Source organism: Haemorhous mexicanus, chromosome Z (genome assembly GCF_027477595.1).
Source record: "Haemorhous mexicanus isolate bHaeMex1 chromosome Z, bHaeMex1.pri, whole genome shotgun sequence".
In the NCBI taxonomy this organism is placed as follows: Eukaryota; Metazoa; Chordata; class Aves; order Passeriformes; family Fringillidae; genus Haemorhous; species Haemorhous mexicanus.
The window spans coordinates 76,006,044-76,030,661 of NC_082381.1; the positions used below are offsets into that span (position 1 = coordinate 76,006,044).

General features: G+C 38.9%; 1 protein-coding gene across 1 annotated transcript in view; it reads left to right on the plus strand.

Moving 5' to 3' along the window:
* Nucleotides 1–24,618, plus strand: part of OXCT1 (3-oxoacid CoA-transferase 1) — an 83,561-nt gene that overhangs the window by 18,420 nt on the left and 40,523 nt on the right. The window contains exons 5-7 of the mRNA XM_059836917.1: nucleotides 2,269–2,418; nucleotides 4,146–4,252; nucleotides 10,728–10,788. Of these exons, the coding sequence (XP_059692900.1) occupies nucleotides 2,269–2,418; nucleotides 4,146–4,252; nucleotides 10,728–10,788 (318 nt within the window). The remainder of the gene's footprint in view (nucleotides 1–2,268; nucleotides 2,419–4,145; nucleotides 4,253–10,727; nucleotides 10,789–24,618) is intronic.

Sequence of the window (24,618 nt, forward strand, 5' to 3'; positions counted from 1 at the left end):
CTCCAGTGGAGGAGACTACATGACCTCGCTGGGCAACCTGTTCCAGTGTGTGGTCAATGTCACAGTAAATAACTTCCTCATGTTCAGGTGGAACTTCCCATGCATCAGCATCTGCCCCTTGTCTGCTGTCCTCTTGCTCAGGACTCCTGAACAGAGCCTGGTCCCTCCTCTTGACAGCCCTTCCTCAGATACTTACAGGCATTGATAACGTCCCTTCTCAGTCACCTCTGCTTGAGGCTCAACCAGCCCAACTCCCTCAGCCTTTCCTCATAAGAAAGATGCTCCATTCCCTTAAGCATCTTTGTTAGCCTTCACTCCAGGATCATCTCCAGGAGTTCCATTTCTCTCTTGTCCTGAGGAGCCCAGAACTGGACACAGCAGTCCAGACGTGGCCTCACCAGGGCTCAGTAGAGGGGCAGAGTCAGCTCCCACGATGAAGCTCCCATCTCCTCTGATGCTCCCCAGGCCACCACTGGCCTTGGCCCCAAGGACACACCACTGGCTCATGGACACCAGGACCCCCAGGTCCTTCTCCACTGAGCTGCTTCCCAGCAGGTCAGCTCCTGGCCTGTGCAGGTGCATGGGATCATTCCTCCTCAGGTGCAGGACCCTGGGTTTTCTTGTGCTGAATTTCAGATTGTTTTTCTCTGCCCATCTCTCCAACCTGCCAAGGTCCCTCTGAAGGGCTGCAGAGCTCTCTGTGGTATCGGCCACCCCTCCCAGCTTTGTGTCATCAGCAAATGTGCTGAGGAGGCATCTGCCCTTCCTCCAAGCCATTGATGAAAAGTTAAACAATACTGGGCCCTGTATTGACCCCTGGGGGCACCACTAGTGACAAGCCTCCAACTCGATCCTGTGCCACTGATTGTAATTTTCTGGGATTGCCATTCAGCCAGTTCTCAATTAATCTCACTGCCCTCTCATCTAGTCCACTCTACTTGAACTTGCCTATGAGGATGCTGTGAGAGAATGTTTCTTAGAATTACAGACATGAGGGGAAAAGTTCCTTTTATACCCAGTCAGCAGACCTGAAGATAGCCAGACATGTGTCATGTCTGATGTTTCAAATGTCACAAATCTCACAATGCATTTTTTACCTTCCTATTTAATGTTCAGTACTTTCACATAGGTGACCATGAACTCCTTAGACACATAGTTGGCTTTGTGGACTACAGATAAGTTATGTAGATCCAGCATGGCAATAATGAGTCTACAATAAATAAGGGGAAACAGAAAGGTGAATTAATGACCTGCTAGGAGCTGCGGGGTTTTGAAATATTTGTGTCAAGAAAAATAGTCTTTCTTAAAATAGTGTGGTATAACCTTAGAAAAAATGGTAGACTTTTGTATTATTGTTGCACAGTAAGGAAGACATCAGGGTGAGATCTTGAAATCATTCTTAGAACACAGGACTCTGTATCATTGCATGGTTTGCATCTGCCTCTTGCCACCATTTTGAAAACTAACCAGAGGCCATTGTGCTTCTTGCAGGATAACTGGGGAAAATGAAATCTATGTTTTAGAGGCTGTTAAACTGGATAATTGACAATGATATTTTTGTCTTGCTTTGAATCCATGAGAATATTAAAAAAAATATATATCTGGGAAATGACACTAATGAAAAGCAAACACACATCTTTGGCCATAAGTCCATAATTAAGGTGAATGAGGAATTTTTGCTGTTAGTATCCTGTACTATAGTTGGACATAGAGAAGAGTGCAGACAGGGTGGTCAAAGAGAGTATAAAAACTGCTCTGTTAGCTTTTTAGTATTCTTGGCATGGGCAACCCAAATTACTGGACTCACTCTTTCTTTCTCAATCTGCCATGCTTGGCTGTTTTGACTAGGAATGGGTTTTGAAGCTTTTCTTAGAATGTTAAAGAATGTACATCTGTTAGAGAAGAAAAACCTTCTAGGATATGTAGCCAGGTGGGAAAGAGAAAAATAACTCTGTACTCTTCTCAAGAATAATTGGTTGGGAAACAAACTGAAGGAGAGCAGACATAGCCAAATGCTGAGCCCTGGGTTTTGGGAGGTATGACAGTGTCATCTTGAGCAGTTCATGACTGTGTGTCAAGCACTTCTTTCTATATCCAGTACTAGTCCCACATGGGAAAGCTAAAATATGAGAAAGAAATAGATGATCACACCTGTCCACTGTGTTCAGAAGGAAAGAACAGGATATAAAATAAAGTTAATGCAAGCTATTCATCAAAGTTTGATTTGTTGTTCCCAAGTGATGATTTCTTAAATGTGTTTTCCCATAGGGTACACTTGCTGAACGTATTAGAGCAGGAGGAGCAGGAATCCCAGCATTTTACACCAGTACTGGCTATGGGACACTGGTGCAGGAAGGGGGTGCACCCATCAAATACAACACAGATGGAACCATTGCCATTGCTAGCCAGCCAAGAGAGGTAAGAGGTCTGATCACCATTAGGAAGCCTTCAGCATTGGAAAATTAATTTCTCACATATTTACAAGATAAACAGGTGTTTAAGAAGGAGTTAGTTTAACTTTACTGTATTCATTTAACTGGATATCTGTGGTACCAGAGACATTAGCTTTGCTTCCATTGCTTAGTGCTATCCTCTCTGATGTGTTAAAGAAGTTTTTACAGTTCTAGAGTGATTTAGCATCAAGACCTGGTCCAAGTGAAAGCCTGCCTTGCTGAGTTAGTCTTCACGTGACTGTTCTTTGACCAGGTTTGCTGTGTATTCAAACTAAGTTCAAAGTAAAACCTGTTTGTGGGGCAGGTGCCCCTTAAATACTCCACTATGCAATAAGCAGCCCTGCAGCTGCACATGGAGCTTCAGCCTTAGAAGAAATGGGGCATTCTCATGTTAAACTGGGAAGAATTCAGTTGACACAAATTTCAGGAAATGCATTTTCCAACATTTGAAATGCAATTTAGTCTCAGTTTTTAAAACTGCAAGAAAATAAAAAGACTGGGGCTTTCAAGGGACAAACAAGGGTTTCATTTTTTAGTTGGTTGTAGAATTTGGAGGAGGGAAGAAATGTCTCAGTGCCATTATGTTTCTTGAAGAAATGGGTGGGACTAATATTGTGTGTTCCAATTAGGGTGCATACACCATTAAATTTCACCTCAAGAGCATTTCTGGGTAAAGGTAATTCCACCCTAACCCATGGTTTTCATGTATTTTATATATGACTATTTGCAGTATTTATACATTGTCTTAATCTTTTATATTCCCTTAATTTTTTTACTGCATACATCATTATGATGTTTTACCAGAGGAATGTTTTGTTCAATAAACAGCTTATAATTTTATTAACATTTTTCTTATTTTTTTTTTTCTTTTGACATTTGTGGAAAAATTTCCTGTACTCTCCTCAGTCTAAAAATGATGGAGTGCTGATAACATGACTAGCATGATTTGTTGATTCCATTCTCCACATCCATTTTGCTCAGAAGTGTCATTTTATAAAGGCTCAGATCTCCTTTTATGGTATTGGCAAAACTGACATCTGATACACTTTTCTCATACTTCCTTCCCTTTTTAGCAACTTTACAAAGCTCTCAGGTAATATTTGTGCATACTCTTACCTTCTACATTGTTAAGAGAAGCGGTCCTTCATCTCTATATAGGTTTGAAACACTAGCTCTGTCCCTCTTCCATATTTTACCTTCAGGCATAGTATCATTAATTCCAAATATTGATCATTAATGCAGGGAAAACCAAATGAAACTCAGCCTGTTAGATGACATGATTTGAATAGTCTATCTTGAATTGACTTAATTTTGGATTTGGTGGTAGGCAGTGCTTATGACCTTTTTCAGTAATTCTGCTTTAGCACTTCAGTTTTTGGTTAGCTGGTAGATGTGCAGGACAAAGCATGTCTAATTCCAGTAGATGGAGCAGGAGGAATATGGATTCTCATGGAATATGGATTCTCATAGATGTTTCACTAGAGACACTAGGATAAAACTGGAGTTTATAGCCTGTGATAAAACTGGGGTTTCCATGCCTCTCTGTTATCATACAGCTTTTCAGTAAAAACTTTACAGAGTACAAAAAGAAGTTGAAATATAATAGTCTGCAAAATTAACCCCTAAAATAAGTATTACATGTGATATCTGTTGGAAGAAACCTACACCTCAACTTTGGACTTTTCTCTGTAGGTGAGGGAGTTTGATGGCCGTCACTTTATTCTAGAGAAATCTATTACAGGAGATTTTGCTCTTGTGAAGGCATGGAAGGCTGATCGTGCAGGAAACATAATTTTCAGGTATGACTTGTTTACTGGTGGGAAAAGATTATTTTACAGTTTAGGTAATGAATGAGAAGGAGAATCCGGTCTCCTGTGTTATGGCAAAATAATCTTTTACTGATTTCACATTCTTTCATATTGCCTTTCCCTACTGTCAAATTACACTGCTATAAAACACCAAAATGTAATTGCTTTTTCTAATGACTTTTGAGAATTCAAACATAGCTATGAAGTGAAGCATTCATAGTTAAAAATGAGACACAGCAGACCAAAGTCATTATGATGACTGTTGAGAAACTTAGTGACATTCTCTGTCTTTAAATATTCATGTTAGTTTGGGTCCCTCTTCTTGAGCAATTAAAGGCTAACCCAGAAGTACAAATTCATGCACAACAGAAGAGAAGGAAACTGAGTCAGTTTTCTGGCCAGTCAGTGATGGGAAACCTGACTCTGTCTAAAGAAAACTGTGTTTAAAGTTTATTTCATCTCAGTGGTGTAGGGAAAGGCATCATATGAATTTAAACATCTTTGCAATGAAAAGTTTGATGTTGCACTACTGAGAAAATCTTTTAAATGAACTGCTCTGTTTGTGTTCTGGTTTGTCCTGAACTGAAGCAGGAGAGAGGTTTGCTTACGTTTAATGCCTGGTTTTTATTTGTTTGTCTTATGGCTATCAGATGAAAAGGGGAGTGTTGTAGTTATCATGTGCAGATTATTACAAGCACATGCTGACTGTCTGTCTTTGTACAGAACAAACAAGGAGTTGGAAAAGCAGCTGAAAAATATGTGTATAAAATAACGCTTTTCTTTATGTGTATATGAATATCTATTTTTACATATCCACATAATTAATACTAAATTAAAATACTTGAAAATTTATAAATAAGTTTCTATTTTGCCCAACATTTGGCATCCTGACTTGCCCACTGGCAAGACAATACGGTTTCTGATTGAAAGCTGAACTTTTTTGTATGTATGCAGATGAATTTGATGGCTGCTAAACTGCTCTCCTTAGGCTCTGGTATATTGAACACAGGAAACACTCTTCCCCCTTGGCCTTGTCTTTGATCCTGAGCCAGAACTCTCTGTGCTTTTATCCTGTATCTTTCTACTGATGCATAGTAGATACCTCTCAAAAGTTCTTAAATTCTCCACGGAAATACTGGTTTCATTCTCCTTTTCCCCTCTTCCTTTATGTCCTGTTGTTCTCTATGTCTTTCCTTCTTCCTGTTCTTTTCAGAAGTCTTTGTTATGTCTCCCACATTCACACAATAGAGCTGATAACAGATACTACTTCCATCTGGAGTGAAGACCTAAAAATCTTGACTCCTCCCTTCAACTGTTACTAATCGAAGATGGAAACTGATCATCATCTGGTGTCCTATTCCATATAGAGTATTGCTAGCTCAAAGGAACGTGCTTATGATAAGCAGTGACCTATTCTGTTTCTGGATGAGACGTGATTATCTGATAACAGAGAACAGAAAAGCATAGGGTCATCTTTTAACTTGCTGTCTGTTACTACTTTCGCAGCAGTGTGGTACTATTCATAGTGTTTCTGTGACTGTGTGAAGCCAGTAGCAATGATGTGTCTGCCAAACTGTTAATCGCTGTCAAGCTAAGAGCTTTTATAAATTTAGAGGATGTAAGTGTAAGGGTACTTTAGGTACACTTACTTGAACCACAGGCTGGCATTAATTTTTTTTCCTATTCTCATACATCAAGCTATAGTGTTTTCTTGGAATTCAGAATGGCACCAACTTCTTTAGAAAGCTACTTTTAAAATGGTTTGGTTTGGTTTAAGTTCTACTTCATGGGTCCTGGATATTTTGTCCCATACAGGATGTTGTCGTGGCTTTCATTTCAGGCATCTTCATGCTGAGTGAACTATTCTGCACCACTTAGCAGTGGTTAGATTTTGTCTAAGAAAGGTCTTAAACTCCCTTGGGGCTTTGCTTGTTAGGGATAACATCAGGGAGTGCCACTGCTTCTGTGGATAGTCAGAGAATCCCAGAATGGCATGGTTTGGAAGGGATCTTAAATATCATCCAGTTCTAGCCTCCAGCTGTGGGCAGGAAGACCCTTCAGTGAGCTGGGTTGCTTGGAGATCCATCCAGCCTGGCCTTGAACACTTCTGGTGATGGGGCATCCACAACTTCTCTGGGCAACCTGTTTCAGTTCCTCATCACCCTCAGTAAAGAATTGATCCCTAATATCAAAACTAAACCTCCCCTCTTCCAACTTGAAGCCATTCTCCCTTGTTTTGTCAATACGTGCCCTCATGAAAAGTCCATCTATGTTGAATACTCCCTTCAGGTAGTGGAATGCTGTAATTTGGTCACCCTGAAGACTTCTATTTTCCAGGCTTAACAATTCAAATTCTCTCAGCCTTTCCTTGTATGAGACCTCTGATCATCTTGGTAGCCTCTGGACTGGCTCCAACAGGTCCTTCCTGTGCTGGGAGCTCAACTCTGGATGCAGTGCTCCAGATGGTTCTCAACAGAGCAGAGCAGAGCAGAGCAGAGCAGAGCAGAGCAGAGCAGAGCAGAGCAGAGGAGAGGGGCAGAATCCCCTCCCTGCCCTGCTGCCCACGGGGCTCTGGATGCAGCCCAGGACACGTTTGGCTCTCTGGGCTGGGAGTGCCATGGCAGGGCATGTGCAGCCTCTCACCCACAGCACCCCAAGTCCTTCTGGGCAGGGCTGCTCTGGGGCTGTCCATGCCCAGCCTGTGCTGATACCAGAGATTGTTCCTACCCAGGTGCAGCACCAGCACTTGGCCTTGTCAAACCTCATCAGATTCCCAAGGGCCACTTCTTGAGCTTGTTCAGGTCCCTCTGGATGGTATCTCATCCTTCAGAAGTGTCAACAGCACCACTCAGCTTGGTGTCATCTGCTAATTTGCTGAGGAAGCACTCAATTCCTTTGTCTGCATCATTATTGAAGATATCAAATAACACTGGTCCCAGTAGAGACCCCTGAGGAACACCACTTGTCACTGATGTCCTCTGGGTCTCTGAGTCATTGATCATTAACTTGTGGGTGTGACTCTTGAACCAATTCCTCATCTACCAAACAGTCTATGCAATCGAATCTGTCTTTCTCCAAATTAGAGACAATGATGTTGTGGGGCTGCAAAGCCTTGTCAGAGGCTTTACAGAAGTGCAGATAGATTACATCTATAGCCATTTCTCATCCTCTGATGTAGTCACTCCATCATAGAAGACCACTATATTGGTTAGGCAGAACTTGCCTAAGAGATGTGAAGTTTTTGTGGCTGTCCTGAATCACCTCCCTGTGACTTGGTGCAGCTTTTAGGAGTATGCACCATGATCTTCCCAGGCACAGAGGTGAGGCTGACAGGTCAGTAGTTCCTGGGGTCCTCCTTTATATAATTTTTAAAGATGAGAGCCATCTTTCCCTCTTTCCAGTCACCTGGTACTCCACCTGACTGCCACGACTTTTCAAATATCATGGAGAGTGATTTATCTGCCTCCTTTGGCTCCCCTCCCTTTTCACTTGGTCCCATTCTGTTAGTTGGTCTAGCCCAATGTACCTCGACTTTACAAGCACATACGTGGCTTGTTGGTGATACAAATAGACTATTGACAAAGAAGTGGCAATGCTGAAGGGATAACCTGAGTTGGAGCCTCTTCTGTGACAGTCATGTCAGGTCACCTCTTCATGCTTCAACTGGTTCTGCAATACATAAATCCAGCTCATACCTGAGGTGTCTCTGCATCTTCATATCACTAGATATGCAGTGGATATAGTTTGTTGGTTTAGTCTGCTATGAGCTAGTTTGCTATCTTTTGCCTCTAGCAGAAAAGATGTCATGCCTTTGGGTAGACTTAAAAATCCAGTGGAACAGTGGAACTTTGTAGATGTTGCTGAATCTAGATGTCCAGAAAATTTTCTTAAAATAAAAAGGCAACTTAGTCTAGCTAGTTTTTGTATTTCCTACTGCTAACTCCTTAACATTCTTCTGTGATGGAAAATAAGTGTAGTGCTTCTGGTTTTTTTTCTTCTGGATGATATGCTCTTTAGAAATAAGGCCTTTGATCCCATAAAACTTCTGGATGGTGTGTTCTTTAGAAATAAAACGTTTGATCCTGGAAAAGACTGCTGCTTCTGAAACAACTTTACCTAACTCAAGAACAGCTTAAATGGCAGAAGCTTTTATAAATTACGTCAGATTAGAGACCATTACCTCTTCTAAATGTCAAATTTACATTGAAATGTTTTCTTGTAGTTTTTTCCCCTCTATAAAAATAATTTTATATCAGTTTCTTTTACTGGCAGAGTAGTCACTACAATCTTGAGAAAGTCTTTGGCTCAGAAAAGTAGTTACATGAGATGAAATATTGAATTATTAGTTTTGTCATCTTCCTTTCCCCCATCTGTATCCATTTCTTAGCTATTTTAATTCAGGTTTTATATCTCTGTTATTCTTCTCATTTGCTACTCTGCCTAGTTTAGGGGAGTTTTCCCTGAATCACTACTAACTAGTATTGTTTTTGTCTCTCAGCAGAGAGTATAAGTTCATGTTGTGGGTTTTTTTCCTTTTGTTTCTTATTGTTACATCCTTCTTTTGGGTTTGTATAGCCACCAAAAAGACCCATGGCCAGCAGGTTTTCATAGAATCATAGAATATGTTGAGTTGGAAGGGACCCACAAGGATCATCAAAGTCCACCCCCTGGCCCTGCACAGCACCACCCCCAGGACTCACACCATGAGCCTGAGAGTGGTGTCCAAACTCTTCTTCAACTCTGTCAGGCTGGTGCTGCGACCACTGCCGTGGGAAGCCTGTCTGCTACCCAATCACCCTCTGGGTGAAAAACTTTTTTCAGATGACCAGCTTAAACCTCACCTGACTCAGCTTCAGGCCCTTCCCTCGGGCCCTGTCAGAGATCAGTGCCTCTTCTTCCCCTCACAAGGAAGACAGTAGCTGCAGTGAGCTGTCCCTTCCGTCTCCCCCAGGCTCAACAGACCAAGTGATCTCAGCCACTCCTGATTTGGCTTCCTCTTAAGGCCCTTCATCATCCTTGTGACCCTCCTTTAGACAATCTCCAATAGTTTAGCATCTTTTTTATGTTGTGGCACCCAAAACTGTCCTCAGCACAAGAGGTGAGACCGCCCCAGAGCAGAGCAGAGCGGAACAGTGCCCTCCCTTGCCCAGCTGGCCATGCTGTGCCTGATGCCCCCAGGACAGGGTTGACCCTTTGTTAGAGGCTTCACAGCTGCTATGTATTGCTAATAAAACGGGGTTTCTCCGTTTGGCTGTAACTGCGATTGTGTCGGTATGTGCTGGGATCCCGTCCCAGCTGCCGGCTGCGCCGGGCCTTGGCCGCGTCCCCCGGCGCTGCCCCCGAAGCCACGCGGTGGCAGCAGCGCCCCGAGGCTCCGAGCGGCTGCGGCGCCGGGCTCGGTCCTGGCGCCGAGGGAGGGAGGTTGGGGGACAGCGCCTTGCAGGTTGGACTCCTTCGTCTTAAGGGCTTTTTCCCAGTATAAATTATTCTATGAGTCTGTTAAATAAGGATGGTCAGGGGGAAAAAATTGCTTCTGTGGAAAAACAATGTGTGAAAGGAGGTTTTATCTTGTTTTGAAACCTGGTTTCATGGATTTTGATGAAATATTTTCAAGAATTCTGCTTTTTAACAGAGAAAAATGCTGAGAAGCTAGCAGTGGAGCACCACTAAAACGTTCATAGTATTTCTTAATTATTAAATGTGCTGCGCTGCTTTGTTTTTTTTCTGAAAAACACGTGCAGTGGCTGACATAGGTCACTTGTTTCCCCTGCGCTCCTAGGATCCTGGTGCAGTTGCCAACACAGGTGTACATGTTAAGTGTTGCTTTTATTCTCTAGAGGTTCTTTTTCCTTGGTACAGAAATGCTTTGTGGGAATACTTAGGGTGAATGCCAGAGTCTTACAGTAAGTGCCAAAACTGACAGAGGTTTTTTTTAACCTGTTGGGTTTTTTGGTGGGTTTTTTTGTTTGTTTGTTTGTTTTAATTAGGAAAATTGACTACATTTTCTACCAGGTAAAGTGCTATCCCAAATCCTAGTCTGAGTTAGGAAAGCTTACTTGAGAGATTGTTAGGCCTGGTACCAGTCCCCTGTGGAGATTAATTTCATTCTTTGTGCAGTGAAATAATGGCACTGTACAAAGTCCAGCTTGCTGCTGCTTTTGGATCCAATAAATAAAGATATCAGTAACATACCCAATTTCAATTAAGCAGTGTGCTGATTTAAAGTCAAAAGAGCTGTAATAAATACTTTCCAATGTAGCAAAATATGATTTCATTTCAGATGCATCTTACACAATTCCATTATACTTTTTTCTCCCTTTATACTTTTTTTAATTAGTTCTTCAACTGTTTGGCAAAAAGCTTTGTGATGCTCAAAATAGAGACATTTCTCTAGTAGCCTATCTCTGAAGTCTTTCATTGTATTATTATGGCCTTTATTGATTTTCTTTTTGTTGTTGTTTTTCAGGAAAACTGCAAGAAACTTCAACCAGCCTATGTGCAAAGCTGCAAAAACAACTGTAGTAGAGGTAGGGAACTGAAACATGGTAAGCCCTATACTGGTATTCTGGAGACAGGCTTGGGGGAGGGGATTTCAGATGATTGCAGAATTTCAGATCAGGGTCAGTGGTCTAACCTCTCCTTGGATTGCCTTCTGACACTATGCTCTGCTTTGGTGAGTAATTCCTTTGTTGCTGTATATCTGATGGTGATCAGGACTTCGTGTTCACTGTGATCAGCCTTTGAAAGGGAAACAAAGCAAGAGCCTTCAAATTTGTTAAATAAAATAATACTTGGATGAAAGAGGAAAAGAATAGGTTTAGGCTGTGTTTGAGAAGATTCACATAAGATTTTATGCAAAACTTCTTGAAAATAAAATCAAATACGTAACAACATAGATTAGGCAAACCACAGAGCTATCACAGTTGTGGTCTCTAAAATTTATTAAATTTCGTAAATATCAGTCCACAATGAGGTACAGACATTTGTCTGTGTCTTGAGAATGAGGATGAACTGCTGATCTAGAAGTTTCTTCCAATCTTTTTGCCCTTTTTCTTTGTCTGAAATGATAATATTTAAAAACATGAAGCATACTGCTATGAAAAAAATATTGGTGCCTGGAGAGTTGCTAAGGCATAGCAATATGTAAAAGATAGCCTGCTCTCTTAGCTTTTTCTTCATTCTCTGTTAAGTTTTTTTATATGCCTAATAAAAGCTAAATACAGTTTAGCAGTAAGATCAAGCCAAACTCTTCTGGACTATTTCTAGTAAATGGTTTATGGAAAAGCCTTTTATTTCTTCAGGGTTTTTGTTTATTTTGTTTGAGGGTTGGCTTGGGGTTTTGTTTTGTTTGTTGTTTGTTTATTTTTAAGATGTTATTTGGAAAATATATTTGTTATATAAGCATCTCTGGATAATACATTTGGGAACTTCAGTTATTTCTTTGTGCTTTGCAGAACTATAACAAAAAATACCATGATATTTGCCACATGATTTACAGTGGCAATACAGCAAAACATTCTCATGTTTTGTTTTTAAGAAAAGGTTTCAAGTATTTTTCTATCGAAAAATTAAATAAAGAATCTTTTCTTCTAGACACTTGTCCTTTATACCTTGTTCAGTCTGGCATTTAAAGAATTTAAGTAGATCAAAGCCTTCCACCTACATTCCATCTCATTCTTTCTTTCTGCTCTTCTATCCATGTGTGATAGGGTAGAATTTTCTTGTCAGTGAGCAGCTGATGTGACATCGTTCTTGCTGTAATTCCATTTATCAGTTGTTAGTAGATCTGCTGTGAACTGTGTCCACTCTGAGTCTTATTGCATTTTCAATGCCATTTAAAAAACTGTAAATCTTTTTGCGAGATGCGTTATTAATATTACTTTGCAATTCTGTATTTTATGGACAAATTACATGAAGATGCAAAACCACAGATTTAGGACAAATATTTTGAACCTTAACTTCTAAATGTCATTCTTTCAAAGTGGAATTCAGAATGTTGTGTTTGTATGTAAGTTAAAACCCAGGGAATCAGAAGGAAATATCTCTGTATTGTGTCTAGTACATCCTCAGTACTGAGCAGTATAAGCTTTTTTAGTTTATCAGTAGGGAACTGAGGCAACTAAAAATTTGAGTTTTGCCCGACTCCTTAGTTAATGTTGTTCAAGGCTGGAGACTGAAATTCTCAAATCCATTTACCGGGAGAAGAAAAAGGTTTGTGTTGGATAGTAATTCAGATGCTGTCTTGGCAGGAGGGATTTCCAAATTCTGGTGGTTGTTCCCAGCTCTGTTTCTGTAACTGACTGAACATTTAACTGAAATTAAGCAGACAATTCTAGTCTCTAGGACTAGAGACTTGAAGCTAACCCTGCTCCTTTTAATCACAATAGCTGCAGGTCAGGATTGTCTTCAAAGATAAAGTGATTAACTGGGGTTTTCAGGATTGTTTCTCACTTCGCTGAGATTTACTTTAGTTTCTGATCATTGATACAAGTATGGAATGGCATTTGGCATAGTAAGATACTAATGTAATGTATATACTGGAAATCCAATTTCAATGTACCTGTGAACTTGTTGAAACCAGGAAGTTAACTGGAAATCACTTACATTTTTTAACATGTCCTGCTAAGTTAACCTGAGGAGATGTGAAATCTGACATCATACACAGTGAAGGACTTTTTTTTCTTTACTTAATGCTGTTGTTCTCTAATTTTAGTCTGTGTGGTGTTTTACACGCTCTTATCTGAAGTACAGACACTTAATAATTGTAAAAATTCAGAGGCAGACACATTTTGTTGATGTGAAGGATAAGAGAAAAGAAAAAGGCATTAAGAGATAAAACCCCCCCACTTCTCAGACTCACAGACTGATAGCTATTGTTTGCTTAGGCATTCTCCTGCGTTGTGAGATGTGAGATTGGCTGCACATAGAGACATCTGAAGAGGGAGGAAGTCAGACTGTTACCTGTTATGTTTGGGACGCACAGTGAAGAATTACTGATTTTTAAAATGTCAGATTAAACTTTCAGTCTTGTTTGTTTTGAATAGGGAAATGGTCAGAAGGAGCCATTCAGTATTCATTTTGGGATCAGAAATACATTGATTGTAAGCTTCTAATTAAATACAAGTGCTTACTGATCTGCACAAATTTCTTCAGTTGTTGCATGCATCTCTTTTGTTTATCTAAGTGAATGGGAGTAGAACCTACTATCAAGATAATAAGGATACGTTATCTGAGGAACAGATAACTGTCTATAAAAACCTAACTGTGCCAAGTCCAGTGGAATTTCTACTTCAGTTTGAAGGTGACCCATTATTAAAGGTCAAAACCATTTTCAACTGAATTGCATGATTCCTGTTATTTGGAAGTTAAGTTATTATTTAGCATTTGCAGAGACAAATGCTAAATAATGTCAGTAGCATCAGTTATTTTGGCTTTATCTATATATAAAGTAAAGTGATGCAGGGATTTTATCTGCTTCTCACTTCAGCTTGCAGAACTTAAGCATGCAGTCAGACCCGTAGCTGTGTTTGAACCTGAGCTCTCATGCGGACACTCAGCCTGAGGCTTTCAGGTTGTATTTTCAGAGCTATAAACACTTTCCTGCTCCTATTACAAAGATGGGAGAGTTGAGAAATTGGCCAATACAAAAGAAACTCAATGGTCAGAAGTAACATACAAGCCACCAGCCCTTGTAAAAATTGAAAGGAAGTGCATGGCCTGTGAAAAAACTTGAGAGGTTGTGTGATGTTATAGATATGGTTACACTTCCAACACTGTAGAATGAAGGTGAAACTGAATTGAGGAGGTGTCACTGCTGTCAGGACCCTCAACAGTGCTGTTGAATTTTGTGATGGGAAATGAACTGTGAGGCAGCTTGGAGTTGCAAGGAGGACTTTTGGATGTGTGCCTAGACTCCTAGGGTAAAGGCTGTGATAACAGCGTGCATCATAACATGTGTATCTCTCTGTAGAGACTCCTCTGAGCAAAGGCCCATAGGGCTTTTGGTCATGACACCTCTTTTTTGTAGGGAATTGGGGCTACCCAAAGCCACAGTAAAAAGCATGGTGTGACCTTGCCAGATGTGGTGTCATTATAACATGGGAAAGGGTCATACAGGCTTGGGCTCTTGCTTTCTGCCACAGAAGAGTTCATAAATGTCTGTAACTGTCCCAAATGACCCTGAGCTCTTACCTGTTTTCTTTTTATTCTCTGCTGTGAGACCTACTGAATATTTTTCCCTCGTGAAGTGATTTGAGATCTCAGCCACTGCCACCGTGAAAGTGTTTGGTAGTGGTAATGGCCAGTATGTTTAGAAATATTTATTGACTGGCTGTTTGAATATCCAGTTTGAATAATTTTCTTGTTCAGATCACAGAAGATGGTTAAATATATCTCCGTGGGTAAATAACATTTACACCTCAAATAATATCAGGGGAGGGAAAAAAAGAGAGTGTACTTTCTCATAAAAATGCATTAAATAAAAATCATTAAGCCCTGCATTTTATCTCTGGTTGCCTAGTAACAACACAGCCACATCAGTGAGCACCATTTTCTCAGGTACAATGAACTGCGTGGCACTAAGGGACAGAATCAGACTGAAATAAGCTATTTGTATCCTGTTATCTGTGCTAAATCATGGCATTTGGTTTTATTGAGGAAACTTGAGATGAACCTTTTTTTTGTGTGTATGTCTATACCTCCAAATGCTTTAATAGTAACAAAACTTTCCTCACATGCACAGCTCTGTTCTGAGAAATTCTTCAAGATTTTTGCGCGGTGACAGTTTACTATAAAAAAACCTGTAAGTACCACTTTAAAGTGAAAGAATCGTCTAATAGAAACTTTTTATTACCTGGATGCTCCAGTCACGGAACTCAAAAGTGAACCCTGGTAGAGGATGGCTTTGGGATAGGCACAGACTTTACGTCAGTGTGTGTTTCTGTGAAACCACAGATCAGGATGAAAGACAGATTTAAAGTCCTTCTGTTCACATGCTGTAGCCACTGAGCATTTGTGTTGCTATAGCTTTTGTTGATGTTATTTAACTGCTCAATGAGGAGGCTGTGTATGCTTAGGCAGTGGTTGTGAGGGAGGGTCCCATTCATCTGCAGTGGGGGAAAGGCTTTTTTTGAGAATCCCATTTGTCACAGGATGAACACTGAACTTCTTAGTCCTGCCACGTTACCAGCTGCTTTTAGCACAAGTGATGGTAGAATTCTAGTTGCCATAATATGCTCCTATAATATATTATATATATAAGTGTGTGCATATGTGTGTGTGTGTGTGTATAAAATAAATATCTTGTATCTTGAATATGTAGATAGTTAGTCAGGGCTTTTGACTGCATAAGTGTATTTACGTGCCTAGGCCTTGGTTTTCCAGAGGAATCTTAGTTGAAAGATTTGAGTGAACACTTGTGGGAGAGCAGCTTTGAAATACAAGCTCATGATTTTTAGAAAATATAGAAGGGAAAATAGAAAAATACCAGGAATGTCTCTTAGGAAGACTGATTTCATAGACTTGGATTGATGAAGCCTTCTGGGAGGTATAGCAAAGAGGAGATGAAGTTAGGGAAAGACTGTGTTAATGAGTTTGACAATAAAATTTTCCAACATGGAGGAAGTATTGGAAGAGCACTAGGAGTTTGACCTTGATTGCAATCATTGTAATCTCAAACACAGAAAAGAAACATGATAGAAAGTGAGATCTAAGCTCAGATGTCTGAGCCAAAGCAAACCAAAAAGCTTAAGCTTCTAAGAAATACCCAGCCCAGTACAAAATAAAGAATACTTGAAAGCAGCAAGAAATCTTTTTAAGAATACATATATAGTTGACTGGGAGACCAAGAATACTTCACCACTCAGTGAAGGGACTAAAATTATCTGTGCAGATTACAATGAAGGCTGAAGAGTTTAATGCCATTTCTCCACAGTATGAGCAGTGTTAACAACCCATTTGTCAGCTATAATGATGCCAGTCATAGAAAGTTGAAGAGCAAATCAGAGAAGGATTGGAGTTGAAATTCAGGGACTACTAGTATTGTTTTGGAAAAGCAGCTCCTAGAAACATTTGCACATCATTGCCACAACAATTTTAGTTTCCCAAAAAGAATCCCACCCCCAGACTTGAATACTCTTTTGTGGATTTTATTTCTCTTAATTGTATTTGGTTCCTTGCTTCTGTGTGTACATGTGCTCATTAAAAACGGAATAGAAAAACAAAACACTTGTACAGCTGTGGTGCAGAAACTTTTAGAATGATTAGAAAAGTATTGGAAAATAAGTAGTACTGGGCTAGAAGGGAGTTCATATGGTAGTTCTGTCACATTTAGTTAGCATGCTTCTAATTCATGGTGTGATTATTGGAGTGTCCTCTGCTGGGCCAGGAGATTCGCTTGATGATCCTAGTGGGTGCTTTCCAACACAGCATATTCTATTCTGTGACTCTGTTCTAGTCTATGATTTTCAGGGGAGTAAACTTTGATAGTTAATTTTGCAGTGTGGGGTCTGTTGATGTTTTTTGTTTGGATGGGCTTTTATGTTGGTTTTTTAGCTGTTGTTCTCTTATTTCCTGGATGTTGGGGTTTTTTTTCCTACAATTGCTTTTCTTTAAATATAACGTCTAATTAAATGGCTTCAGATTTGGCACTTCGTTGCTCAAGTAGTGAATATTAAGTAGTTAAAATTCATACAGATCAAATTGTTGCTGACTGCTGTTCGGGTAATTTTACCTACTTATGATATACTGCTGGAAGATTTGAATTTGTGTTTTTTTAATCTGTCTCTTATATTTTATTCCTTTCTAAATGATGTTTTCTTGAATGTGTATCATGAGTTTTCTCAGTATTCATCTTCATAAGCTAATTGCAGATGTGAATGTAAAAAATTCCTTTTTTCCTTGTCACATATGTTAAGAGCAAATATGACAAAAAAAGAACAAGAAAAAGCAAGCTCATGGTTGATCAGTAGATACTGCAGATTGCCAGGAATTAAGTGTGCTGGAGAAACTGATGGGAAGTCTCTGTTTGCTTCTAAACCTAAATTTAGAGGGTTTTTCATAACATTTTATAGAAAACCACATAGACTGTGCATTTGAAGTATATTTCACTAACAATATTCATGTCTTTTGTTATGAGAATTTGAAAATTACATTTAAAATACTCTAAATTTTCAGCTCTGCTTTTTGTATAAGATGTGTGAATCAATCAATGACTTACTTGTCGTTGCATGTAAAATCATGCATTATTATAGGACTGAAAAGATGGGAGAGCTCTAGACATGATTCAAGGAGTTTACAAGCATATATTCTGGTGTCTTAAAGCACTAATTTGTTTTCTGTGCTATTAACGTCTCTGATGAAGATTTCTAGTATGGAATGAGGAAGATTTAACACCCAAACTGAAAATCTTCCCAAAAATTATATTCTGACATGAAGCAAATGTATCTTTTCAGGTGATCAACATATGAGATTTGAAAAGCTGCAGCCTCATGACTATTGCTGGAGTGAAAATTTTTGAGTAATTGAATCAGTATCTCAGATTAGCAGCATCCTTTTAGCTCTTGCAGCGTCCCTCCCCTGCAAATCCTATTGAATTACTCAGTAAAAAAGTGAATATTTAAAGAGAAGTAATGGTTTGAGATACCAAGACTGACTTGACTTCAATCATACTGATTTTTCAGGCTTCAGACAATGGTAAAAGAATGACAAAGGGCACCAGAGTAGTTTTCCTTTTCTGTGTCCTAAACAGTTTCCTAGTCTTCCTCTTTTTTCTTTTTAGTTTCCTCCCCAAAATGTTATTAAATTCTGTTAAAGAGACCTTGCACTCAGGGTGTCTGTTGTGTAGAAATGCACTCCCATTTATATTCCCATGAATATAAAGATCCTTAGTTTGCAACTTCTGATTTATCTGGAGAAAGCAATAACTAAACAAATCTTAAAGCAACTCCATGTTTGAGCAGGTGTTCTTGGATTTTACTACAGAGAAACAAGCACACTCCTTTTTATTAACCTTTGGAATAAGTCAGATGTATTTTATCAGTTTTCTTGTTGTTGCTGAAAGAAGTGGAGAAAGGCAAAGAATTGTGGGTTTGATCCCTATTTGGGCAATTCACTTAAGAGTTTCATTCCATGATTCTTGTGGGTCCTTTCTGACTCAGATGAATCTGTGAAATAATCCCAATCAGAATGGGGAAGGTATGTAGCCAGTTGGCTCTATAAGCAGTGGGATAAGGGGCACTTGTACTCAAGCTGATACTTCACCATTTCTAGAGAAATTTGAATTTTCTTGTAAGGCTATGATAAGCAAAAAAATTCCATTTCTATAGTTTGAAGGACTGATTTAAATGTTTCTGCCAGCTTCAAATAATAATAAAGTGCTTTTATAAAGCACTTTATTCTTGGGGATTTTTCATTTCCATATGTGTCTATTGCTCTCTTTTCCAGGCACCTTTTAGGAAGTATAATGATTAAGTGCAAGAAAACTTTAATTCTTCTTAGAATATGTTACTGACATTCTCTTTATATCCACATTTCTGTGGTCTGTTGAAAGTGCCTAAGCCACATAAATTGTTTTCTTTCTTTCAAACTTTTCCTTGAAAGGTACCCCGATTACCTTCTTCCTCAAAATTGTGGTGAAGTTTATTTTTCTTGAATATTTTGGGAGGTTGGGATATCTGCTATGATTCTGAAGGTGAAATGGACCACACTAATTCCTTGTTGAGAAACAAAGCAGTAGCATATCAAGTAGTTTCCAGAACTCTTTGGAAATTACCACTGTCTCTAATGAACATCTGAAATAAGGGGACTCATAGATGTATGCATAGAACATGCCATTTTTGGATGAAGTTACCTTTTTGTTACCTTTATGGAAATACCTGCAGGGCTCTTTTTTCTTACCAGAGAGAAGCAGCAACATAAATAGCTACAAATCAGCTGCTAATGCATTGTTTTACGTTGGTATTACATTGCTGTATATCTCCTGCTGAGCGTGCTCTGGTCTGATCCTTCGTTAGAGATATTCCTTGAATCTGAGGGGGGTTTGGTTGCACTGAACTAGATTTTAAAGTACAAAACCTACCTTCTTTAATAGTGCAATTAAATATCTGGGTTTTTTCTCCTAATTTTTATTTTACTTTTCTACTTCTCACTTCAGTTTTTAAATTCCACTTAGTTCATTTTTGAAAGTAAAGCTTAAATTTATCTCGTGACCTTTAAGGTGCGTTTCTTGGAATGTGTAGGATATGAGAGCTCTTCTAGTCTCTTTTCATTTCTCATGTCTCTGATGTGAATAAGAAGATGAAATCTTTTGTTGTGATTATGGTTGGGATTTTTTGGGGGTTCAGTTATTGCAGGTAAAATATGATTGATTTTAATAAAAAAGTAAGTTATTTATTTTTACCTTCTAATAAGTTCAAAGGCTGTCAAGCAATTTGAAAGTAAGTAACAAGATACAGCCATAATGTCTTTAAAGCAATATATGTTTTGTTTGCAAAAATGGTAAATTATATTCCAGTAGAGTTGCTATTGTTAGCAGCTATTCTCTTCTGGAGTGGAAGTATTTGGGATGAGGTCAGTCCCCTTATTCGGCTGAGTATGGATTAAACAGGTTCTTCTGCTATTAACTGGCCCTTAGCAAATGAAGACCATATTCACAGATTGTGGGAGTTTTGATTGTTGTCTTGTGGCTCTTCCCCCATTATTTAATTCTGTGACTTAAAAATAATTACATCATGTAATATAAAAAACAATTTTCCAAAATTTCTATCTCCAGATGTGAGATAATTTTGTATATATTCCACATGGATGGTTATGTTTTATTTTGTGTTAAGAACCTAGGCATTGAATACAGATTGGGTGCTTTATCACCTCATTTCATCAAGAAAGCAAAAGTCACAAAATGTGATCACAGCCAGCAGAAGTTCACTGATGCCTTATATCAGGGCAACCACAGGGTTTTGGAAAGAATCACTCCCTAGGTGTGCCTGCTGGAGGAGCCTGGTTTGATTGGTAATGCTGGGGCTGCTGGACTGCTGGATCTTAAAGTAATCTTGCATGCTTTCAATTCAGGTAATTTTACCATAAAATAAGAGAGTAAAATCTCAGTGAGTGAGTTTAAGGAGGTAAGAAAACAGCTATCTTCATTTTCACTTTTTAGTGGATACAGAATTATATAGACATATTGGTGCAAGTCATCAAACAAGCAAGCCCATCAATTTAATGGAAGAACTTTTATGAGAAATGTCAGTATCTTCAGACTTTGAACACGTTCTTGAAAGTTAAGACTGTTGTGTATCCTTGCTGTGCTAATATATGACTAGCTCAAAAATTTCTGAAGTGTAGTTCTATGTGTGTGGGAGAACCTCTTCAGAGACTGGTGGTAAATTTTTCATATGCATACGCACAGCTTTACATGTACATAACCTTTGCAGATATGCTTCCTCTTTTCTTTGTCGTATATATCCTAGAACTGCTGTGTGTGAGGATCTAGAGCTGGTAATTTACTGCTGTCTGTTTTCTTCTCTGGTGTCAGCAGTACAGCATGGAGGAAGATGTCAAATGCGTGCAATGGGAAGGGGCCGTTGGAGGAAACAAGGGAGCAGGTGCAGAGAAGTGTGAGAGGAGATTAAGCCTGAGGCAACTACAAGTGGAGGTGGTAATTGAGGAGATTTAGAGCAGAGAAAACAAACGTGAATTGAGTATATTCTAGCAGGGGCTCCTGATTTAGGAGGATCTGTAGCCGCATGACGAAAAACCTGGAGACAAATGTAGGAGATTTATGTCAGTTTTGCTTTCCTAATCATCAGATACAACATAGCAGCAACAGATCTCACTGTTTTTCTCTGTGATGTTTGTAGAGGATAACAGTCTACTAGAAAGAAGGAAAACACATAAAGGTACATAAGATCTTCAACAGCATGAAACAGACAAATAAACAACTGCTGTGTGCTATTTCTGGATGGCACAGAGAAGGGAGCACGCAGTGAAATTACAATAGGTAATAAGAAATGTTTTTCATAATAGTTAAATTTAAGAAATACATTAGTAGAGTCTCCTGGGTTCTAAGAAAACAATTATTCCTGGCTCATCAGAAACTATGAAGAAGGTGATGTATGTCCAGCCTCTGACTGAGGACATCCTGCAACTGACACGTTGCTGGCAGCTGGGAGAATATAACCAGAAGTACCACACTGCCTTTTAAGATCCTATTGCTAAGAAGAAGGGCTGTTTGGCCAAGTGGACCTTCAGGGTGACCCAGACCAGGCTCACTGTGTGAAAGGTTCTCTAACAAATATGTACTTTACAGGTTTTTACTGTTCCCTGCCCCTCAGTAAGCTTAGAAACCATCTATTTAAAGTCTAGTATGACCATAATGTGGTAATTGTGTATCAAGATGTGCCTTTATAAGGCTGTTCGGTAGTTGCTTGATTTTGAAGTTATAAAAGTCTCTTTTTCAGAATGGATATTGGCTGGTTGCCATTCCATTACTGTAGGATTTTGACAGTAGAAATTTCATGGTCTGTCTGATCTTACAAAAGGAAAAAATTCAACTCAGATGATCCTCTGTTTCATCTCCCTGCTTGCAGAACTCAGTAGTAACCTGCTTTGCTTTTTTCTGTAGTTAAGAAAGCTTTTATAGTATGTTCTTAATTTCTAGTGAACTGTTTTCAGAGTATATTTCACAGTTTTAAAATATCAAAGCTATTTGTGAAATTCAGTGTAAACAATTAATATTAACTTTTCCCCCTCTTGTTTGTCATTAACCATCATGAATGGTTGATCACAGTTTCTATGATCTTGAATGCAGACACACAAAATTTATTCTTATAGCCCTTATGTATTTTAAGTTTTTTTAATTTTAAGATTTTATAAATGTTAAATTTTGCAGTGCCATCCTGACTCTTCAAGTAGTGTGGTGAAGATGTGTACTGATGAGTTTGTCTTGAGCATCTAAGTGGCTAAATTTTATTTTATTCCTCTTATTTTGGACATTTAACCAGCTATAATGTTTTATTTTACTAATGTTCTGCTAGGAATTCTCACTATTTCAGTTGGAAGAACTGAAGTGAACTAAGATAATTAAGGTAGTGATAGAGAGATTTAATAAAGTTAGTATAAAAATAAGCTACTTAAAAATGCATAGGTTTGTTAGTCTGTTATTCTCTCCCCATCTCTTTTTTTTCTTTCATGTGCACATGTTTTTGATTTTTTTTTCTGTAATAAGGAATTAAATTGCAATTTCTGGTTTTATCTTAGTTTTAGGAAAAGTGAGATTTAAAACAAAACCTGCTGGAAACATTTAACCTATCATAAAGTACATAATTAGGCTGCAGAAATAGATAAAAGGAACATACTAGAAACAAAGGCTTTTTTATTTTTCAGTGTTTTGGCATGAATAGTTTGTTGTTGTTATTTCCTTTCCAATTTTTGGTAAGGAACCATAGTTTTTTTATTATTCTTACTGTATTTACTTTTCTTACTTCCATATCTATCGAGGTTCCATTTTTCTCTTTGTAAGCCTTCAGAAATTCTGGAATAAAACTAGAAGAATAGCTGAGTTTCTGTAAGGAAAATGAATTAAAATTGCTTTACCAAGGAAATGTAGATGTAAATTACAGAAGGAAGTGATATTGTGAAGCAAAGGACTACTGACTGTGTGAGTGCTGATACAAAAAGGAATGGCAGAAGGCTCTTGTGAATCATAGTGGAAAACAGCTTTTATGTTCTGGGTGTACTTACAGATAAACCAGTGTTTAGGAAGGACTGAATTCATTCATCCTCCTTCCATTGTCAGCAATGAGAGAAGATTTGCAGGAACACTGTCCTCAGGAGGAAATCTCCAATACTTGAAACTCTTGAAACAATGAAAGGATTTTTGAGTCAGGCATCAGAGCCTTCCCAGAAGAGGGAAGTCAGACCTAGTGGTGTCCCGTAGTTACTTTTTACAAAGATGTAAACATTATCTGTCTTTTTGTTCATTGATGAAATGAAGATTTAAGATGAACACATGTGATCAAGGCCATCTAAAAGGTACCAGAGGATTTTCTAATTAGAAAGGGTACAGGAAGTGGTCTGCCCTGTTTAGTTCCCTCTCTGTGCTTTGCCAGAGTTGGTGTCTCTCAGGTGGGATGACACATAATGATTTTTGATGTTTACAAAGATTCTTCTGTATGTTACCCAATAAAGTCTGACGCAGGGTGAGTACAGAAAAGAAAGAACAGAAGCACAGGAAAGATGAGAGCAGAGCAGGAGAAAAACTCACACGCATCCTTTGAATTATTGATATGGATGTGCTCCTGCCTTTCTCCTTGAGGCTTCATCTACAGAGGTGTTACAGAGCTGACTCATAAAGAAATACGAAATCTGAAAGGGAAGTGAACACTCCCAGTGATGGTACTATTGAATTTGCAGTATCATTCTTCTCTAGGAAGATACTCAGGCAATGCCTTGCAGTGGCCGGAGGCATTAGGGTGCTGATTCCCATAGCCATCAGATATCCTGATGGCTAGTGGTGTCACTTCAGCTGGCTCAGCTTCACCTCTGGCAGTTCTGATGGCGCACAGCCTGTGTATGGTGCCTCATCATCCAGTTCCCTGGGAGAGAGAGCTGGAGCACTCAGACAACGTTTGTACTTCCTCTGCTTGAATTCTCCCTTTTCCATGTGAACATGCTGATTATTTCACTCGCAGAATTGGAAGACAGTTAATTTTTCATACATCACATGCAAATTCTTAATCCCTTTTCAAAATTCCTCTTTACTGCTGTGGAAGTATTTGAGCGTATTTAATTTTAGTTACATTTGATGCTTATTCTGCATAGTGGTAGAACATGGAAAGGTGTTCCAGTCGTCAGGGATCCTTAGGCTTATCTGAAATCCCTAGGACAAAATACAGTTTGCAGTGTTGTGTTCATTTAGGATAATGTTTGGAAATAATAGAGGAAAAGCTATCAGGCTGACTGCTGTGTCCCAAGAGACAAAATACAAACCAATTAGCAGAATGGCGTGACTGATAACAAAATCCAACAATTTATTGTTGGATGAATAATTTATTCGGTGTATTCTATGGGGGGAGAAACTCAGTGTGTCAAGTTTTCTGACAGCATAATTCTGTTTGAGTTTGTTGAATTGTGCCAAGATTTTGGTTTTTTAATCTCAGCTGCTGCAGCAAATAAATGTAGTTATTCTGTGAGAAAGTTCAAATCAGGAGCAATTAGTATTCCCCAGGCCTAGTTTTCCATCTGATAAGTGAAGACAAATTTAATTATAAAGGGTGAATTTGGGAATTCTGCTGGTAGCAAATCATCTGCTTGCCTATTGCTTCATTGGAAAGTCTTGTCTCCTGCTTCTCCTCCCTTTTGAG